Here is an 18221-nt window from a genome sequence, read left to right as displayed (position 1 = left end):
TCTAATCTGTGCAAACTCTGATTGTGGATTAAATCCGGATCAGTGCATTTTGCTCTTCGTTATTTATTTGTAAAACATTTTGAAGAAGCTTTTTCATGTTTCTGACTCAATAACGTTCCTCAATGCGGTTATTCACCGATTGCTTATTTTCTGCCTAATCGCTCGCGGATGTGCTCAGTAGCCATAGAATTGTTCCTGCTGGGCACGAGGCTTGGAACACAGATGTTCTCTATAATAACTAGTAGCAAATACGTATTATTGCAAGTCACTCGCTTACTCTGTGGAGCGTCACGAAACGCTCAGCTTCGAACATTCGTTTGCTGTCGGTCTAGTCGGTGCCACTCATGCGTCGGCGCATTGATTCAAGTATGCGCCAATTCACTAATTCTTCATACGTTGTATATAGACTCGACGTGTTTACCTGTAAGTTGGGGAGAATGTGTGTAGATAACGGGCGAGAAATTTACACTAAGCCAGGAAGCGCCGTTACTCCATTTGTCACTATGCAACGAGCGGTACTCAATGTTCCCGACGTTCCCGGGTTGAAGTCCTTTCTTTGGAAGTTAGCGATACAGCGCTAGCGGATGAGTGAAATTTTGTCCTCGATGAAAGCCGTGCATCGCGAAGGGCCGACAATAGAGGCAGTCCAGTCCTTATGTAGCAGCGGTCCGTGAACTCGGACACACAGATTCATTCCGTTCCTATTCATTTTTGCAGCCAACTACCATTTCACATTTTGCAGCATGAATGGAGCACAATGCGTAAGCAAACACCCAGTTGCAGTTCCAACAACCGACCGCACAGTAGCAGGACAGAAGCGGTAATGGTTTCGCATTCGCGCACTTTCGCTGAGGCAACGGGCGGCGCGCCGCCAAGAACACCGCCCCAATCTTCTAAAGCAAACTGCTCCGCGAAAAGGGTCTATAGCAAAGGCTATAATGGGGTAATCGCACGCGAAATCCACTCCAGCCGTGATAAGACTTTCCATATAGGTCACTGTATGCCACGCTTTGCAAGAACGAGCGCGTAGGGATGCTTTTCTTCCTCGCTGGTACCTATGCTCTGCATCATCACGTGTCCTTTTGTGTACGGCCTGACAGGCCCACTAACATAATGCGTCCTCCTTTGCCTCAGGTGCTACTACGACTACAAGAAGTGCTTTGAGGATGCACGAAGGGAGCTCAAATGCCACACTACTGACCAAACTAAGGACCCACTCGTCATCACCGTGAACATTCTGTCCGAACTAATGATCAACATCTACAGTGTCAAATGCATTCCGGCAATGAGTATGTTCAGTTTTTATTCCTAGCTTTCTTGAACCTGATACGTGCTGAATGTTCTACCTCAATTACCGCAGTTTAGCTCACGAGAAGGAGTCAGATGTACCAACCTTCAACAACAGCGTTGCTACCACGGAATACTTGACTTTTTTTGCGGGAAAAATCACAACAGACCGACTTCACCACGTTCAGAGCGCATGCGCGTAGTCACCCTGTCTGCGTCATAATGACAGTAGTCCCTGCCGCTTTACCGCTGTACTTGGGTTGAAGGCGACATTGCGAGAAATGCCGAGGACATGCGAACGCAGACTTTTCACGCGATAGCGTTAAGGGCCCTGTGCAAAAATCCGGCGTCGGCGTCACGCGTCGACCATCGTTTCGGCAAAAATAATTTCAAACCACGCTTACCCAAGCACGCACGCCCTCCATGTAACGCAAGGAAGTTACTTAGCTAATTGAATTTCTCTAGGTAAGATACATCAGAAAAATCTTAATGTACGGCTTACACACAACCTGCAGACATGATAGCGTCGGATTGTAATTTGAATATACGAGAAGACATAATTCAGTTACGCGGAAAATAAAAAAACACAAACTCCTTTTCCAGCGTTTCCATCTTTCATAGAGCGGCCATGGCTTCCGAGATTTGTACGCGCCGGCCCGCGCAAATCTTAAAGGCCATAAAGCGGCGCGCCCGGTTCTTTGCAACACCTCCAGATGGCGCTCGCCTCCGCCGCATCGCGGCCCACGCAAGAAGCAGCGTTTCTACCAGAAAGCTCGCCTTCGTGTATAGCGTATAGCGTGTATAGCGTGTATAACGGTTACATAAGCTGCAGTTGCCGGGAAGCGTGAAAAGCAGTCAGGGATCTTTAAATGCTATTGCGTTCCACTCTTAAGCGTCCTTCAAATTACTGCCAGAAAATTTTCGGCAAAATTCAGGTAGTGCGTGTACTCCCAACCCCTCTTCTACAGAATCTTCTTATTTGTACATCTCCCCCTTTTGATTTCGAAAGACAAAAGGGCTTGTCGTGGTACAAACACATGCTTCGCACCATAGATACTGTAAAAATATTTACTCCCTAAAGGTGTTTTCTTGTCGCACTGGTACAGCCTTGGGAGCACAGACATATCCGACAAAAGAATTTTACAGGGAGAGATATGAAACCCTCCTCTCGGATATTTCTGTGGGCCCAAGACTGTCAGAACGATTACATAGTTTTCAACTACATTTTTGTCATCGCACGTGTACTTGGAGCTCCGTTGTCGTCCTCTATAAATATTTGTAAGGTCCTAACGGTAAAGGTGTTATCAGTGTGACAAGAAAACACCCTTAAGGGTGTAAACATTTTTACAGTGATGCATAGTTCCCGTTTAACCCGCTAAGGATTACTAAAACCAGTATTCCTTGCGGCAGTCATGGCGCAGTAAATGTTGTGAAATCGGTCTGTTCAGAAAGGTGCCTTTATTTACGCCTCCAAATGGTAGCACCAAACTTGAGATTGCGTTACTTCACAGGTACCGCGGCATGAATTTAGTTTTTTTTTTTTTTGTCTGCAGGAAATGCTCTTGGAAAGATGTCTCGTTGATTTCGTTTTCAAATGTAGTATTCCTTTTTCGTAGTTTGTCCTACAATTTGTCAGATAGTCTGTGACCTCGCCAGCAGGCAATTTTAAGCACTACAATGAAACCCTTCTTCATTCCGAGGTGCTTACGCAGAGGAATCGACAGTCCCAGCATAAATCAACGGAAATCGTACGGCGCCGACACGCGCAAGCTGTCCAGCTAGTTCCGATGAAAAGTTTTTAAATTAAGGTGTCCAAACGTTGGGGTACACAAACGACCGGGCGTGCAAAAGAACGCAAAGGGCCTGCGATGGGCAAAGGTGGTGATGTGGGCTTGTTGGTACATCGTGACTAAATGTGGTTGAGCGCAGGAAAACACGAGGACGAAAGAAAGCGCATCCAAAGAAGGTGCGTCCAATGAGCCTTCTTCTGTCCCCGTGTTTCAGTGTGCTGAGCCACTTTAGCCTACAATGGAGCTTGTTTACCCCAACGCTTGGGTACTATAGTGTAAATCTCTCTTATGTGGCAAACTTACGCTCCGCATCCGCCTCGCGATAGAACCCGTGCAGCGGCGCAGAGGTGTTGATATCAGAAGATAACAACCTCCGCGTTATCGCACGATATCTGTATAGTGCAGGACCTCAGATGAGCTGTAGACCAGGTTTACGAGTCCCATCATCCCAAAGTGGGCTTACAGGAAAGATAGCACCGCGGGCAATCGAAACGCTAACGGTTTAGGGCTAACTATAACGCATTCTTTCATTTCTTTTCGCCATTTCGTGTATTGTCCATGGGAGTTCGGTTTGGACGCTTAGTGAGAGGTTTATATTATCTTAGTATAGGCATTCAAAAATTTAATTCTGTGGTTTACGTGCCAAAATCGTGATACACGGTACACGGGCATCTTTGCATTTTGCCCCCATCGACATGCGGCCGCCGCTGCCGGGATTTAGTACAGACATGAGTAGCCCTCCATAACTAATGTGTGTGAAGACACACTGTAAAAAAAAATGTGTGTGAAGACACACTGTAAAAAAAAACACCCTTAGTGGTGTTTTCTTGTCGCAATGTCAACACCCTTACCGTTAGGGCCTTACAGAAATTTACAGAGGTCGACAACGGAGTTGAAAGACGCAGTTGAAAACTATGTAATCATTCTGACAGCCTTGGGCGCACGAATATATCCGACAAGTGGATTTCACATGGAGAGATATGAAACTGTCCAGTCGGATATTTCTGTGTGCCCAAGGCTGTCAGAATGATTACATAGTTTTCAGCCACGTCTTTTGTCATCGCCCGTCTAATTAGAGCTCCGTTATTGCCTTCTATAAATTTTTCTAAGGCCCTAACGGTAACGTTGTTACCAGTGCGACAAGAAAACACCCTTACGGGTGGGCAATTTTTACAGTGCATGCTTTTGAGGCATTGTTTCTAAGAAATGTTCTGTTTTTTAATATGTCGTTCGAGCTTCATTTGTCCACGACAACATGCTTGTGATGTGAAAGAATTTCAATGCACGGGTGTACTCGCGTGCATGTGTGGGTGTAAAATGCACGGGTGTACTCGCGTGCAGATGTTGTTATCCGCAGCTGGGTGAAACCAACGACATATGGTTTGCTGTCATGTGGCGCTCCTCCAAATATCTCTATCCCGCTTAATTAGTTAATTAACAGATCAATTACTCAAAATTTTTGATATTCACTTTAAAGGGACACTAAAGCGAAGCAATAAATCAGTTTAGACTAATGGAGCATTGTTTGAGAACCCTGCTGGTAGTCATTTCAAAAAAATAGTTTGATTATTAGATGAGAAAATGAAGGTCCAAGTATCAGTATTTGAATTTCGCGCCGAAACCCCAGCGCCGGTACGTCAGCGTGACGTCAGGGATTCCAAAGTATGTTTTCACATTTGGGCCGCGTTGGCTGAATAAAGGTTCCCGAAACTTGCCATGTTTAATATTTGGTTCCATTAGAACACATTGTAGTCAATCTGTACCGTTATATATAATTAGTAGGCCCTAGAAGATGCCGTCAAAATCCAAGACGTCACAGCCCCCAGTAGCGAGAACTCAAGTAGGCGTCGCCACCCGTATTTCGTTCTTGCGCTTTTTCTGGCTTACCAAACGTCTTATCCTTGTAAGAGTGGTGTTTTTGGTGTTCTAGAACGGTAATTTACTGATGCAGAATAAATCATTTTTCACTTTAGTGTCCCTTTAAGGCCAAGTGCGTTTCGTTGTGTTGTAGAGGGGATTCAGAAACGACCGATTTAATTTTTGATGGCAACGTACATGCTGCGTGGTAATTATTTTCGGTGTATAAAGAAAGCCCGCTCTTGTCAACGTGTCCCTTCCTTCGGCATTGAATTTTCGATATGTGCCAGACTATCTAGAACGAAGCAGCTTTTACCGGAGATCGTTTTATACGGATGTGGTAGCGCCCACTTCGTCTTTTTGTTCCAGGTCCCTTAAATTTCGAGGAATGTAATCAAGCATTAGCACTGAAGAAAATCATGATGTGTTGTGTCACGTACTTCTCCCTCTCTGATGAACACACGAAGTCGGTATGGTCTGGAGCAGCGGACACTTGCAGGTAAGTAAACATTTATGAGGATGACACGATGAGTAAAATGTTACGGTTCTTTATCTGCAATAGGTACTCGTAGAATCAAAGAAAAAAAACGCTTTAGATGTCCTTGAACGAGCACGGAAAAATAAGATAACTGGTAGACGTACAAATATATGTTTTTATAGCTTAATATCCGTAGGATATAGCTAAAAAAAAAAGAACTATGTCGCAGTTTAGCCCTAAAGGCGAAGCACCGATTGCGATAGCAAATTGGTAAAGATCTGTACGAAGTAAGGATTGTACTCGTAGTTTTATCGGCCGCATAAACTTGTAAACGTTCGCTTACTAAATTATGGTGTCACGCGCACACAAGCAAACATGAACGCATCTCACTCGATCACTGCGGACACTGTCAAAATGCTGGCGTGAGAAAGAGGGGCAGCAGCAGCGAGGGAATCCTTCGTGCTTCCTCTTTCTTCGACGCGAACTAAGCGGCGAGAACACAGCGCACGGCGAGGCCATCAGCCCTCCGCGCACCTAGAGTACCCACCGCAGATCGCTTTCAACATAAGGCCCGCGCGGCCGCACTCAGTCTCGCCATAGGCAACCGCCGCCGGAGTAGAACCTCCTTTCCCCCTCTGTTGCCTTGCGGGCGATGGAAGACGGCGCGCTTTCTCCCTACCGTCTTCCCTTGCGCGCGCGAGATCGAGCCACAATAGACAGTATTAGTTGGGCGTCCGCAACCACCCACGTACGCACCGCGCTAAGTCGTGCGTACGTAGCGAAGAGATCGCGCCCGAAACGGCAATATTTAGCCGGACACGAAAGTTGAGAAGGGGATCGCTTACTTGCACGCGCAGAAGCCGGTAGTGCTTGCACGCGCCGCCATATGCTAGCTCCTGAAACTGTGTAGCCAATATCAGCCGCCACGAAGTCAAACCGCAAGCCGGAGTCATATCTTCGGCAAGAGCCATATCGAAAATTACGCTCTCGTGGACACGCGAGAACGTGCGAGAATGTCCCGCAAAGCCCGCAGCGAACACTACGCAGCTTCCGAAAAGCTGCGGGCGCACGCAAGAAACCGTGCGTGCTTCTGCGTACTGCGCATGCTCATTGTCGCCTCCGCAGGTTTCCTGCGTACGCAGAGCTGCTGCGGACGCCCAACTAAAACTGTCTGTTCCTTTTGTGCTCACCTTTGCACGCTTTCATTCGAACCCACAGCATACGGCGGGCATATAGCACGCGCCCGCGATGTTATACTACTTCGACTTTATACGAAAATCACGGCGACGGTGACGACGACGGCGGAAATGCGCATGCAGTGTCAATATAATTGCAAGCTTAAAAAACGAACAGAAGCATCCGAACAGGAACTTGTTGGTTGTTGGCAGCGCCAACAAACGGCACAGGAGCGGACAGTACAAGATATTCATTACCAAAACGGACACGCTGAAAGAAGCCGAAAGACTCACGAAAACACTACCAAACATTGTGTGCCTGCAAAAGGCCTTGAAAACGAAGCAATAGCGAGCTATCATTCAGTCGCGTAGAGTTAATCTGTTCGTCAATCAGGGCAACTGTAAGCGAGCTGACGCATGGCTGCTCTTTGCAGCGCATAGCGAAAGCCTCGTGGATTTCACTAGCCCGTGTGTCACGATACTTGCGGCCTGGTGGAAGGCCGGCTTTTACTAACATTTGGCACAATTGATGGCCGAATGGCTGCCTGTTTTCAGCTTCCTGTTATTAGCATGTTAGCGAAGGCAGCCATTAAAACGATGAGCTCGTTGTCCGTGGCAAAGGCCTGAATTTTTGAGGAGACGATGCGTTTGCCACGCGGATTGTCGCAGGCCATGTCTTAGGGGCAATTCGCGTTCGCTTTCTTGCAAATTGGATCAACATTGTTGCTTGCACTGCGCTTCATTCACTTTTCATCGTAGTCTTTCGGATTCGAAACTTACGCAGGCTAATTTCCACCATGTTGGACAGAAAGAACTCGGGAAAATCAGCGTACGTTAAGCGTTATATTATCGCTGCTGAGCACCGTGCAACTTGAGGTCGTGAACGAACAACGGCGTTCCTCAACGTGGCGTGCGCTATGCGTGCTTTACATATTTCGAATAGTAAGATGCGCTTGGCGTAGGTTCAGCAAGTGTGGTCATGACCTGCGTGCACCGTGAGATGAAGAAACCATAATTGATTTTTCATCTATAAGGGCAGCTCCCTGGTTGTTTCCACTGACCCATGACATGATAACTCGTGAAATCACGAGGCTTTTGCTATGCACTGAAATAGGTCATGTGTCAGCTCACTTGCAGCTGCCCAGACTGGAAAATTTGAGTGGCCGAGTGACAACTCGCTCTTGCTCCATTTTTCTAAAGGCCGTTTGTAGGCATGCATAATATTTTTCTTTGTTGTTTCTTCGTGGTTGTTGTTGGTGTTATCGTTCGCAATCTGCCTTTCCTTCCGTTTCCTTTAGCGTATGTGCTGTAGTAGCACAATAAATGCCTGTGTTGATAGTCGGCGCTTTGACGTGTCCCGCTGTTCATGCTGTTTCTCCTTAAAACCGAACAGCCGATTTCAGCCGACTGAAACTTGATCTATGAGCAAATTAGGAGTCGCAGATTTAAGTCATATTGCTTAACATATACCGGAGACTGCCACGGAGAAGTCGTGAACGAGCACGAAAGGAGAAGGGGGAAAAGCGTTCTTGTAAGTACTGGGTCTTCATAGTATAACTCTCGGACTGCGAACTGGCTATACAGGCGCAACTTTCAGTCCGTTCCCACAGCAATTTGGCTTCGTTATGTACTGGCTGACTTTTACAAATACATTCTTTACTTGCGCTCAGCTATGCGCAGGACGTGCAGAGGTGTATTGCCATTGCTGAACACAAGACCAAATGCGTCAACCACAAGATCTTTGCCCATGCTCGGGAGTTCGTCAGGCACGCAACGAGCGACAAGCATCATAAATGTCGACTGAACATTTGTAAGTATGCACACTAGCAGCAATATCGCGAAGAGGATGCAACCGTGTTTATATGGTGCTCTACGCCCGTCATAATTATTCATATTTATTTATTTATACAATACTGCGGACAAGAAGTCCAAGCCGGGTGAGCAAAAAAACAAAGATGATATAAAGAGAAGAACAAGATGAAACAAGTGTGTAACACGTTTTTCACACAAATTGTTTGGTCGTAAGGTAGACAATTAAGAAAAATTTTAACTTGATTACAATACAACTATAATTAATACACGAAATAACAAGATTATTTACATAAATGATATACAGCTCACGGGCGCTGGGGGTATTTCAGTTAGCTTATTCCAGTCATTTATTCTTTGTGGAAAAAAAGAGTACCGAGAAGTGTCAGTCCTTGCGAAAATAAGTGTTAGAGAATGAGGGCAGTGGTGTCGAGTGGGTCTGCTTATCAAGGGGGATACGTATTTTGCGGTGTCTAAGGCTGTCCTCTGATTAGTTAAGTTTGAAAGAAACTCTAGTCGACTTTTCTTTCTTCGAATTTATAATAGTTCGATGCCGTTATCAGTTTGTAATGCAGTGGGAGAGTCAGTAGCCTCAAATTTACTGTAAATAAATCGTACTGCTTTTCTTTGAATTCTTTCCAGGTTCTTAATGTTAATTTTTGTGTGAGGGTCCCAAACTATGGAAGCATACTCAAGTTTTGGCATAATTAAGGAAAAGTAAGAGAGTAGTTTAACACTAGGCGGAGCAGTCTTGAGTTTGTGGCGCAGAAGGCATAGTTTCCGGAAAGCGGCAGAGCAGTTGGTATTTATGTGCAAGTTCCATGATAAGTCACTCGTTAATGTTAAGCCTAAATATTTATAGCATGTTACTTTCAGTAAAGGTGCTGCAGCTAAATTGTAAGTGTAGTCTAAGGCTACTTTCTTGCGCGTTATGGGGAGATAGACACACTTAGTTGCATTAAGAAGCATTCCCTATTGCTCACACCAATTCAACACATTGTCTAAGTTAGAGTTAAGGTCATATTGGTCAGTAATGCAGGTAACTTCTCTAAACAAAACACAGTCATCAGCAAATGGACGAATCTGAACTGGGGTGTTAACGACATTGACAATATCGTTAATATATAGTAAAAAAAGTAGAGGGCCAAGTACGCTCCCCTGCGGAACGCCAGAAGTTACCGGAATCACAGCACCAGAATTACCGCAATCACAGGCCTTGTTAAGCCCAGGGCAGTGCATTGAATTTTTACTATTTATTTATTTATTTATTTATTTATTTATTTATTTATTTATTTATTTATTTATACATACTGCAGCCCGTTAGGGCTATGGCAGGAGCGGGTGTACACGCGAGTAAAACTAATTACGATATGCAGAAACAGGAACATAGAAATATAAAAATGTAAAGGAACTATACATCAGCAATAGCATTTAAAAACTGAGAAGTGGGTAACAGACGAACTTCGGCAGGTAACAAATTACACTGTTAAATCATTCGGGGGGAAAAATTGTATTTGAAAGGGTTAGTGCGTGGATCGAGTGGTCTAATATTAGAGGCACGATAAGCTCTAGTTGAAGTCGGGCAAGCAGGCGTTAAAAGGGAGGGATCTGATAGGTGACAAAGAGAGTTCTTATAAGAATAGAAAATCTTCAGAGATTCTATGTGCCGCCGTCTAGAAAGAAACTGGAGGTTTAATACAGCAAGAGCAGCTGATGGTGAAAAGTCTCGGTCGAAGCGACGGTAAACAAAACTAATAACCTTCCTCTGGACCGACTCAATACAATTAATTTCGCATTGTTCATATGGGTTCCATACGGAGGAAGCATATTCTAAAATTGGGCGAATCAGTGTTTTGTATGCTACTAATTTAGTGTCCCTCGGAGCAGCAACGTCCGGCGGATGTAACCAAGTTTTTTTAACGCTTTACTACAAATGTAATCTATATGTTTGGACCAAGACAAGGTGTGTGTAAGAATGACCCCTAAATGTTTGTATTGAAAAACTCTTGTTAGTGGTACACCGTTGCAAATGTAATCAAAACATACGGGCATGTGTCTATTAGTAAAAGACATTATAACAGTTCTACCAAAATGGATGCTCATTTTCCAAGTAGCACACTAGTTACCAAATGACACAAAGGCATCTTTAAGGCACTGATGATCAGCGAATGAGTCAACTGGGCTGTACATAACACAATCATCTGCATAGAGGCGTATTTTTGAGTAACATGGTCTGGAAGGTCATTAATAAACAATAAGAATAGTAGAGGGCCAAGTACAGATCCCTGTGGGACCGCTGATGTGACGTCGACTGCAGACGAATCAGCAGAATCATAGCATACGAATTGGGAACGCAAAGAAAGGAAAGTGGAAATCCAAGACACCAACTGAGGGTTATTTAGAATATTAGGGAGTTTCAAAAGCAATTTAGAGTGTAGTACAGTGTCGAAAGCTTTGCTAAAGTCAATGAAAATTGTGTCAATCTGATTACCTAAGTCGATGTAATGAGAAAGGTCATGAGTGAACACCCTAAGTTGGGTTACAGTATTAAAACCGCGCCTGAAGCCGTGCTGAAAGCTGTTCAACACGTTATTATTTTCAAGGAACATTATTATAGGCTTATAGATTATGTGTTCCAGTATTTTACATGAGGTTGGAGTTAAAGAAATAGGTCTATAGTTAGATAAGAGCTGTCTGTCACCAGATTTATATAAAGGTAGTACTTTAGCTCTTTTCCAGGAAGAAGGCCCAACACCACTATTAAGGGACTTCTGACATATAATGAACAGATATTTAGATGCCCATAGCGAGAACTGTACTGAAAAGGAATTCGGAATTCCATCAGGGCGGGCTGGTTTTTTTAGTGTCTAAGTTCAGTACGAGATTCAAAACACCTTCTTTGCTAATGTTTATATCATCAATTGCATAAGAATCGTTAGATGTAAGTGTTGAAAGACTGGCATCATCCGAGGCGAACACTGACTGAAAATATGTATTAAACGCTTCTGAAATCTCTACTGGATTGTTAACAACACTGTCGTTGATTTTAAAAGATGGGGAAGAAGATGCTTGGGGAAGGATGGCACACAGAAATGAAACCAATCACACATATTAAATTCGATCTTGTCTATCCAGTTAAGGCAAAAGGGCGCAGTGCGGTGTCATATAATGTTTCCGTCGACCCGTGCGTTGGGTGCCTGTTAAGGAACCTCAAGTGGACAAAATTAATCAGGAGTCTACCACAACGGCGTCCCTCATTATCAGAAATTGGCACGTAAAACCCCAGAATCTATTTTTTTAATGTTTTAGAAAGATGGGGAGAATAAGGCTAATAGATAAAACTCGGCTGCCTGCATAACTTTCAATGGACCGAAGCGCACAGCCCACGGAACTTGATGCTTCCTTATTTCTGCAGTATGAATTCCAACGTTTGCCATTAGCACAGTCTGCAGTGCCTGCATTTATGAGCTATAAGCAGTAATTGGCATCAAGCCTCCTTCGCCGTATGGACAACACCCTACATAAGTAGTGATTAGGGTATGCAATATCTGTGGTTATTACGCACGGTCAAATGCTATAATGAGCCGCCATGACTGCCATGTTATTGTTCTTCACGTAAATAAACCGATTGAGTAGGAACTGCACGATGCATACTCGTAATTTCTTCTGCCACCTTTGCCACCATAATTTCTTTCCCACCTGCAGCACGTAGTTTTTTTCATCCACTTTCATTTCCATTAATTTATCGTTTCTTCCTTTCATTTATTAAGCACAAGTAATTTCCCCTATGTTGTCCTTGGTGTCAGTGTTTGTTGGCTTCTTATGATATGATTAATAAAAATAGGGCCCCTCGGTTAACCCCCTTTCTTGCCCTTCTGCCACCTTGTAATACAACCAATTATGTTCTGCAACAAAAGTTCTACGAGAATTTATTATTCCTAAAGTGCAATGTTAAATAGGTTAATTGGTTATTTACGGATCAGATATACTTTTTAAATGTTAAATAGATTCGTGAAAGGAGAAGTGACGTCCACCCGAATATCGCACGAGACGGAAGTAAAGGCTGCAGGTTACATCAAATGTAGATGATTCTAGTGTGTGCCAACCTTTGTTGATACACCTCCACCTTGCGAATTCCTACGGAACTTGTAACATCACAGTTTCTTCGCTCACAGTTGTTGATAAGGTGCCCTTACGCAGAGAGTTTCTGCCCTTCCGGTTAGACAGAGCTCCGACTACGTCTTGTCTCGAGTTAGATTCCAAGTTCACGACAAAACTGTTATTTGTAAAACTTCCTTTGTGAGGTGTCACTCAACAGAACCTTTATTTTAGGAGTCTTGTTTTCGTCAGAGCAATAGCTACTTTCGTATGCAAATGTGGCAGAAAATAGTTAATGCAGCTTGGTAGAGTTTATGCCACTAAGCGTATAGTAGAGAGTAAAGTTAGGGCTGGTTAAAAAGGGCGGGCGTGAGAGGATGCGGGTCGCTGAACCTTAGGCGTCTCTCGCTTTCGATAATTGGAAGGTTCTGCGCGCCCTCATTACCACCACTGTGCTCCGTCTCGCCGATTGTGTGTATTGCAGCGAAATCAAGAGCTCGTGTCAATCAGTGAATAACGAGGGCGTGTTCCAGAAAAGGAAGCCCGCCCATCGAGCGCTAATGATCTTTTTGTGACGGTTTAATTCAGTCAACGTAATACGGAGGGCGATGAAAGGCGCCTTCTCGATTTCTTTTCGTTTTGGCTAACGTGACCCATAGCTCTGCACTGTACTGTGTTGGTGAGATAGTGTAACACCTACTTTCCAACATTTCAGTTCCCGTTAACCAGCCCTCACCTTGCTCTCTATTTGTTCTCGGCCGCGGAGGACAGCAGGAACACACACGCACGTGCACATGAACGCACACGAACACACAAGCAGAGAGACAGAGAGATTAATAAGTTTGCTGTCAAAAGACGCCACGTATTTTCCTTCAGGCTTACTGTGGATAGACATCTTAAGTCTTCAAAAAGAATGGCACGCACAAGCACAATAATTCGTGTTCTGTAGATGGCGCGACGGGCGAGTACGCATTGTACAATGAATAAGCACATCTTTTAGTTAAAACATACAAATTCATTCGACACTTCTCACCGTAAGAGGCCTATAGCGAAGGAGGAGAAGGCTCGCATGTTTCAGCTACTACGGGCCCAAGTTTATAAGCCGAAGGCCAAAAATAGCGCAAGTTCAATACTGTAGTCGTCTCAGTGTAGTTTTGCGTAATATACAGAACTGTGACGAAACGCCAATGAATGTTTGCACACGCAGTGTGTCCGCATGGTCCTCGAGAAGGATGTTCTGAACTGGTTGGCCAAATTTCGAAAACGCAGCGAACCAAATGTGTATTGTAGAAATGCAACGACTGATTTTAAACGTCAAATTCTTAATATATTAATTCTTAATAACAATAAATTATCAAGCATCAGGGAAGCGAGGGGTTTGGATTTTGTGACAACCATACTTAGGCCGACAGACATGGGAAATTAACTGTTCATTTTATTGAAACGTTCAAAACATAAGGAAAAAGGATATGAAAGTTGACGAATAGACAACTTGATGGCCTATGGTCTGGTAAGATGTGGGTAGCCAAACCCACATCATCCATACTACGCATGCGATGTTCTTTAGCTTCTGAGCTATGGCAGCGACTGTCTCCCCCTCCACTTTCTTGTGCTATAGTTGTGCATGTGTACTAGATCTTGCCCTGGGAGTGCTAGCCAGCGCCATTCATGAAATAAATGTTTCTCTCTCTCTCTCTCTCTCTCACGGCCACGGCCACGGCGGCGGACGTGAAACATATCCCTTCCCCCGTAGGTGTCACGTAGAAAATGAACTTTAGGAGCACACGACTGGCAAATAAACCCTTCTGCGCAACCTCATGAAATCAACACTGCCACTTAGTTCGTATTGTGAGAAGCTTTTGTTTTATTTTTCAGCCTCCGTGAGCATCCAAGCGCTCGGCCCTCACATGAAGACGAAGTGTCGGCACACAGCCGTGATGAAACGAGCCCTCACCTGTGCCCTTCAGTTCCAGAATACCCTCGACGGCTACGTTAAAAACCAGCCGCCTAAGTCACTTGCTTGCGGGTAGGCGCCTTACAGAAATCTCTCGCGTTTTGCTTCATACATACAGGGGTGGGATCATAGAAACAATACATATTGTTCAAAGCCCACCCATTGCTTATACATAAATGTTTCAAGAAGCATTAACAAAAGTGGTAATTTGGGGAATCGGTGTACGCTCATGTGTTGAAAGCGCAGCACTAACGCAGTCAAGGACAAAAAAGAAACAAGCGATGACACAAATGCTGATCCTCTAGCTACATTCGGGTAGCTGCGCATTCTCTTTCGTGAAACTTTAATTGTATTCGAATGTTTAGCGCTGCTGTTAACGTAAGCTGAACGCTAGTTCCTCCATTTTTCGTTTCATCCTTGCCTCCATTCGTGCTGTGATAGTGATCAGATGGTTGGCACGATGCTGCGTGTTTCCACAACATGGCGGCCGCATTTACATGTGAACTGAATGCGAAGCCAATTCGGTAACTTCGATTTAGATTCGCCTGAAAACTCGAGGTAACTAACGTTGATCTGTAGCGCTCAATTATACGGTATCCCTTGTATACCATGGGAATAGCAGGTGACGTGTATTTTTAAATTCGTAACTTTGAAGTTCACCTGTGAACTTATTCGTTACTTGCCGAACCATAGCGAGTGGTCACTGGCCAGTACTAAGTACTAACAGTAGTGCAAAGGAAAAGCCTTGTAGCCTCAATTGCTTTCTGTGTACGTAATAATTTAGCGCGGTTATATAGCGGTTTTGTTTGGCTCAGTGCGCATATATTCATATATATAATGTAATTTCCGTTACTTTTGCTCGTTTTCAGATACGTCACACGACTACAGGAGTGTCTGACGTCCTCATTTGAAGGCACCGACTGCATCGGGGAGTCGAGCGTCAACGCCCAACTCAGGGGCTACAAGCGCATATTGCAGGATGCGTACAGCCTAAACTGCGAGGAATCTGGTCACAGTAATCTAAACAGAGGAGAGCGAGTGCGGAAGAGAGGCGAGGCCAGGATGTCGAGAAACAAGGTGGCTTCCCCCAGAATCGGCAAGCACTTGAAGCAGAACGTGCTGAGACGCTACCTGAACAGAAACACGCACATGTCCAAGCAGACCGGTGGTCGAGGAAGCTACGACGAAGACGACGATTACGAGCTCATTTCTAAAAGGCAGAAACCAGTGTTCATGAGCCCAGCTGGCAAGTTGATGGAAGAACCAGACGGCTTCCGTGACGACGACAGCTATGAATTGCTGCGGTCTGACGGCTACCAGTACCATGACTTGAACAGGAAGAACCAGCGGGAGCTAGAGGACTACGAAGATTTCGCGGACCTAGAGCCAGACATTAGGCCGCGCACAGGCCACCGGCGCCATCGCCGGCACAGGAAACTGCGCGCCAGGGATGGCAAGGCCAGGAAACTTGTGGCCGACCCACTCATGGTGGGCAAGACGAGGCATGCTAAGCGCGACAAGCGACGAAAGCTTGCCTATGAGGACGAGTACTTCTTTGACAACGAGCCTGACGACGAGTCTGTGATATCGGGCCTCCCCGACAACATGGCTATGTTCCAACACATCAAGCACAGGCCTGAGCTGAACGTGGAACGACTGCTTAACAGAAACGCCAGCGCCAACTCCTCCGTGACGACCAACATGGCTGGTCGTAAGTGTTACTCTTTCACCTAGTAGATACACAAAAGGGGCGAGATGACTGGCCAAATACCACTCGCAGGTGGCTAAATCGATCTAGTTCGTGATTCCTGGCGAGTCATAATCGTTGTCCCAGTTGCGCGAATGCTCCCAGTCATCAATGTCACTTTTGTCTATTACTTTTTATTTATTCGCAGAAAAAGAATCAGCCTGCAACAGTGCTGATCTGCAAAGTGAGGTGAACAAGTGCAATGTCACATTAACAAAGCTGGTGTCCTTGTGGCCTCAGTCTTTGACAAAGCAGAACGACCTAATCTCAAGCAAACAAGCGTACGACGCAACCATCTGCAGGTAAGTGATTCGTCATTTTTGATTATTTCACGTTTGAAATAACGGATTGCTAGTAATGGGTCTTGGAGCTGCAAGCGCGACGAAAGCGGATTTTTTTACAACGTTCCCATCGCGTAACGAATACCATACGCTCTTGGAAACAGAATTCGTAGGTTGCGGTATATAGCTGATATTCACACTTCGTAAAGACGTTACCGCCGTCTTAATTCATTACGCTAATCTTTTCAGTGACGTGAGAAGCTACAACGCCTGCCTGACGTTTGCCATGCAAGCGACTGGGTGCGGCGAACATCTTCCCACGCTCAAGGCAATCATAAAAGAGCAACAGCACCGGTTCGGTCTGGGCTTCTGCACGGCCGGCAACCAGCGCAGCCATCCCTTAGTACTACTTGTGTTATTCCTCACATTCTTGACGTTGCTCCACAAAAGCCGGCAACTGCACTTGTAGAATAAAGTTGTAACCTAGCCATGGTCCTGTATTACCAGCTTCCGCTTGAATTACTATATATACACGCCAGACTGCATTCCGACATATAAGTGAATTGAAATGAAAGTGTGAGGTTGTAATTGGCTATGAGATGTGGCGAATAAATGCACCTTGGAAATAAACTTTGCAACGGGTCTCAAAACACCACAATTTAGCCCCAAGATGGGAAAATTCCGCCGCTCTGTGGATATGGCACCCAGCAGCTGAGCGCGGTCACTGGCTCATTTCATGGCCGCATATCTATACAGCATCTAAGGACGTCGTAGGCATAAGCCTACGACGCAACTATATGCAGGTAAGTGGTTTGTCACAAACGAAAGACGAGCGCCGGACTGGGCCAGTTTAGGTCGCCATGCTAATCCCAAAAGCAGCTTATATAGGGGGGAATGGTGAACAATCGGGTAGTTACGCGTGCGGTTAGGGAATCGTAACCGCACCATAGGAAGAGGAGAAAGCCATAGCAGCCTTACGCGACCTACCATGATCGCAACCAAATTTACTGCGGAGCTCTTTACCTGTGGATTCCCCTCCCCGCTTCCTTAACTGTCGCACAGTTTCACCACTTGCTACCCGACCGCTGACGTTTCTCCTACACTTTCCTTGGTACTGCTAGCTGCAGGCAGAACATCACGTTTCCTCAGCGTCAGCGGCGACTAACCAGAGGAGGCACTTTGGGGACTCCTGCGGCATCTCTTGTAATCTCCTGCGGCAACTCCTGTAATTGCCCAGCGACTTAAAATTCAGGACCCGTTCCACCCTGTGAAGGCGGTTGGACAGCGAAGCTGTGGGGGGACCACCACCTACGATATGGCGCCGAGACAAGCAGTAAACTTTGGCAAACGTTTTATTATGTAACAATCGTCACCACTGCTTTGTGGTCACTATGAATTTTCGGTTTTACGCGCAGAAACACTCTTTGCGTACGTAAGATCAATACACGTTCCATGTGTGGTGGGGCTGGCAGAGTGGCATCTGTGAAGCACATGAAGGCAAACTCCTCGGCGACGAACTGGACAAACGACCTGTTTTGTGGCTTGGCCAACGGCATAACGAGCAATAACGCCTAAAGAATGCTCGCATTGACGTCCGCTTTGTCAGGCAGGTTTATGTAAACAAAGTCGAATAAAGGAATTGAAAATAAGATTTGGTACATTTCGGACTGAGTGGGAATCGAACCCAGGCGTCTCGGATGCGAGACGAGCACGCTTCCCCGACGCCACGGTGGCTCCACAGTTTT

General features: G+C 45.3%; 1 protein-coding gene across 1 annotated transcript in view; it reads left to right on the top strand.

The window, feature by feature from the left end:
• The window catches only part of LOC126545342 (uncharacterized), an 88586-nt gene extending 71549 nt beyond the window's left edge, over positions 1–17037 (top strand). The window contains exons 20-26 of the mRNA XM_050193155.3: positions 1135–1289; positions 5304–5433; positions 8258–8397; positions 14370–14520; positions 15318–16159; positions 16344–16497; positions 16726–17037. Of these exons, the coding sequence (XP_050049112.2) occupies positions 1135–1289; positions 5304–5433; positions 8258–8397; positions 14370–14520; positions 15318–16159; positions 16344–16497; positions 16726–16945 (1792 nt within the window). The 3' untranslated portion in view covers positions 16946–17037. The remainder of the gene's footprint in view (positions 1–1134; positions 1290–5303; positions 5434–8257; positions 8398–14369; positions 14521–15317; positions 16160–16343; positions 16498–16725) is intronic.
• The last annotated feature ends 1184 nt before the right edge of the window (positions 17038–18221 follow it).

The sequence above is a fragment of the Dermacentor andersoni genome, chromosome 1 (genome assembly GCF_023375885.2).
Source record: "Dermacentor andersoni chromosome 1, qqDerAnde1_hic_scaffold, whole genome shotgun sequence".
Lineage (NCBI taxonomy): Eukaryota > Metazoa > Arthropoda > Arachnida > Ixodida > Ixodidae > Dermacentor > Dermacentor andersoni.
The sequence above is the reverse complement of the archived record's forward strand: the minus strand, read 5'-3'. Positions and strand labels throughout refer to the sequence as shown.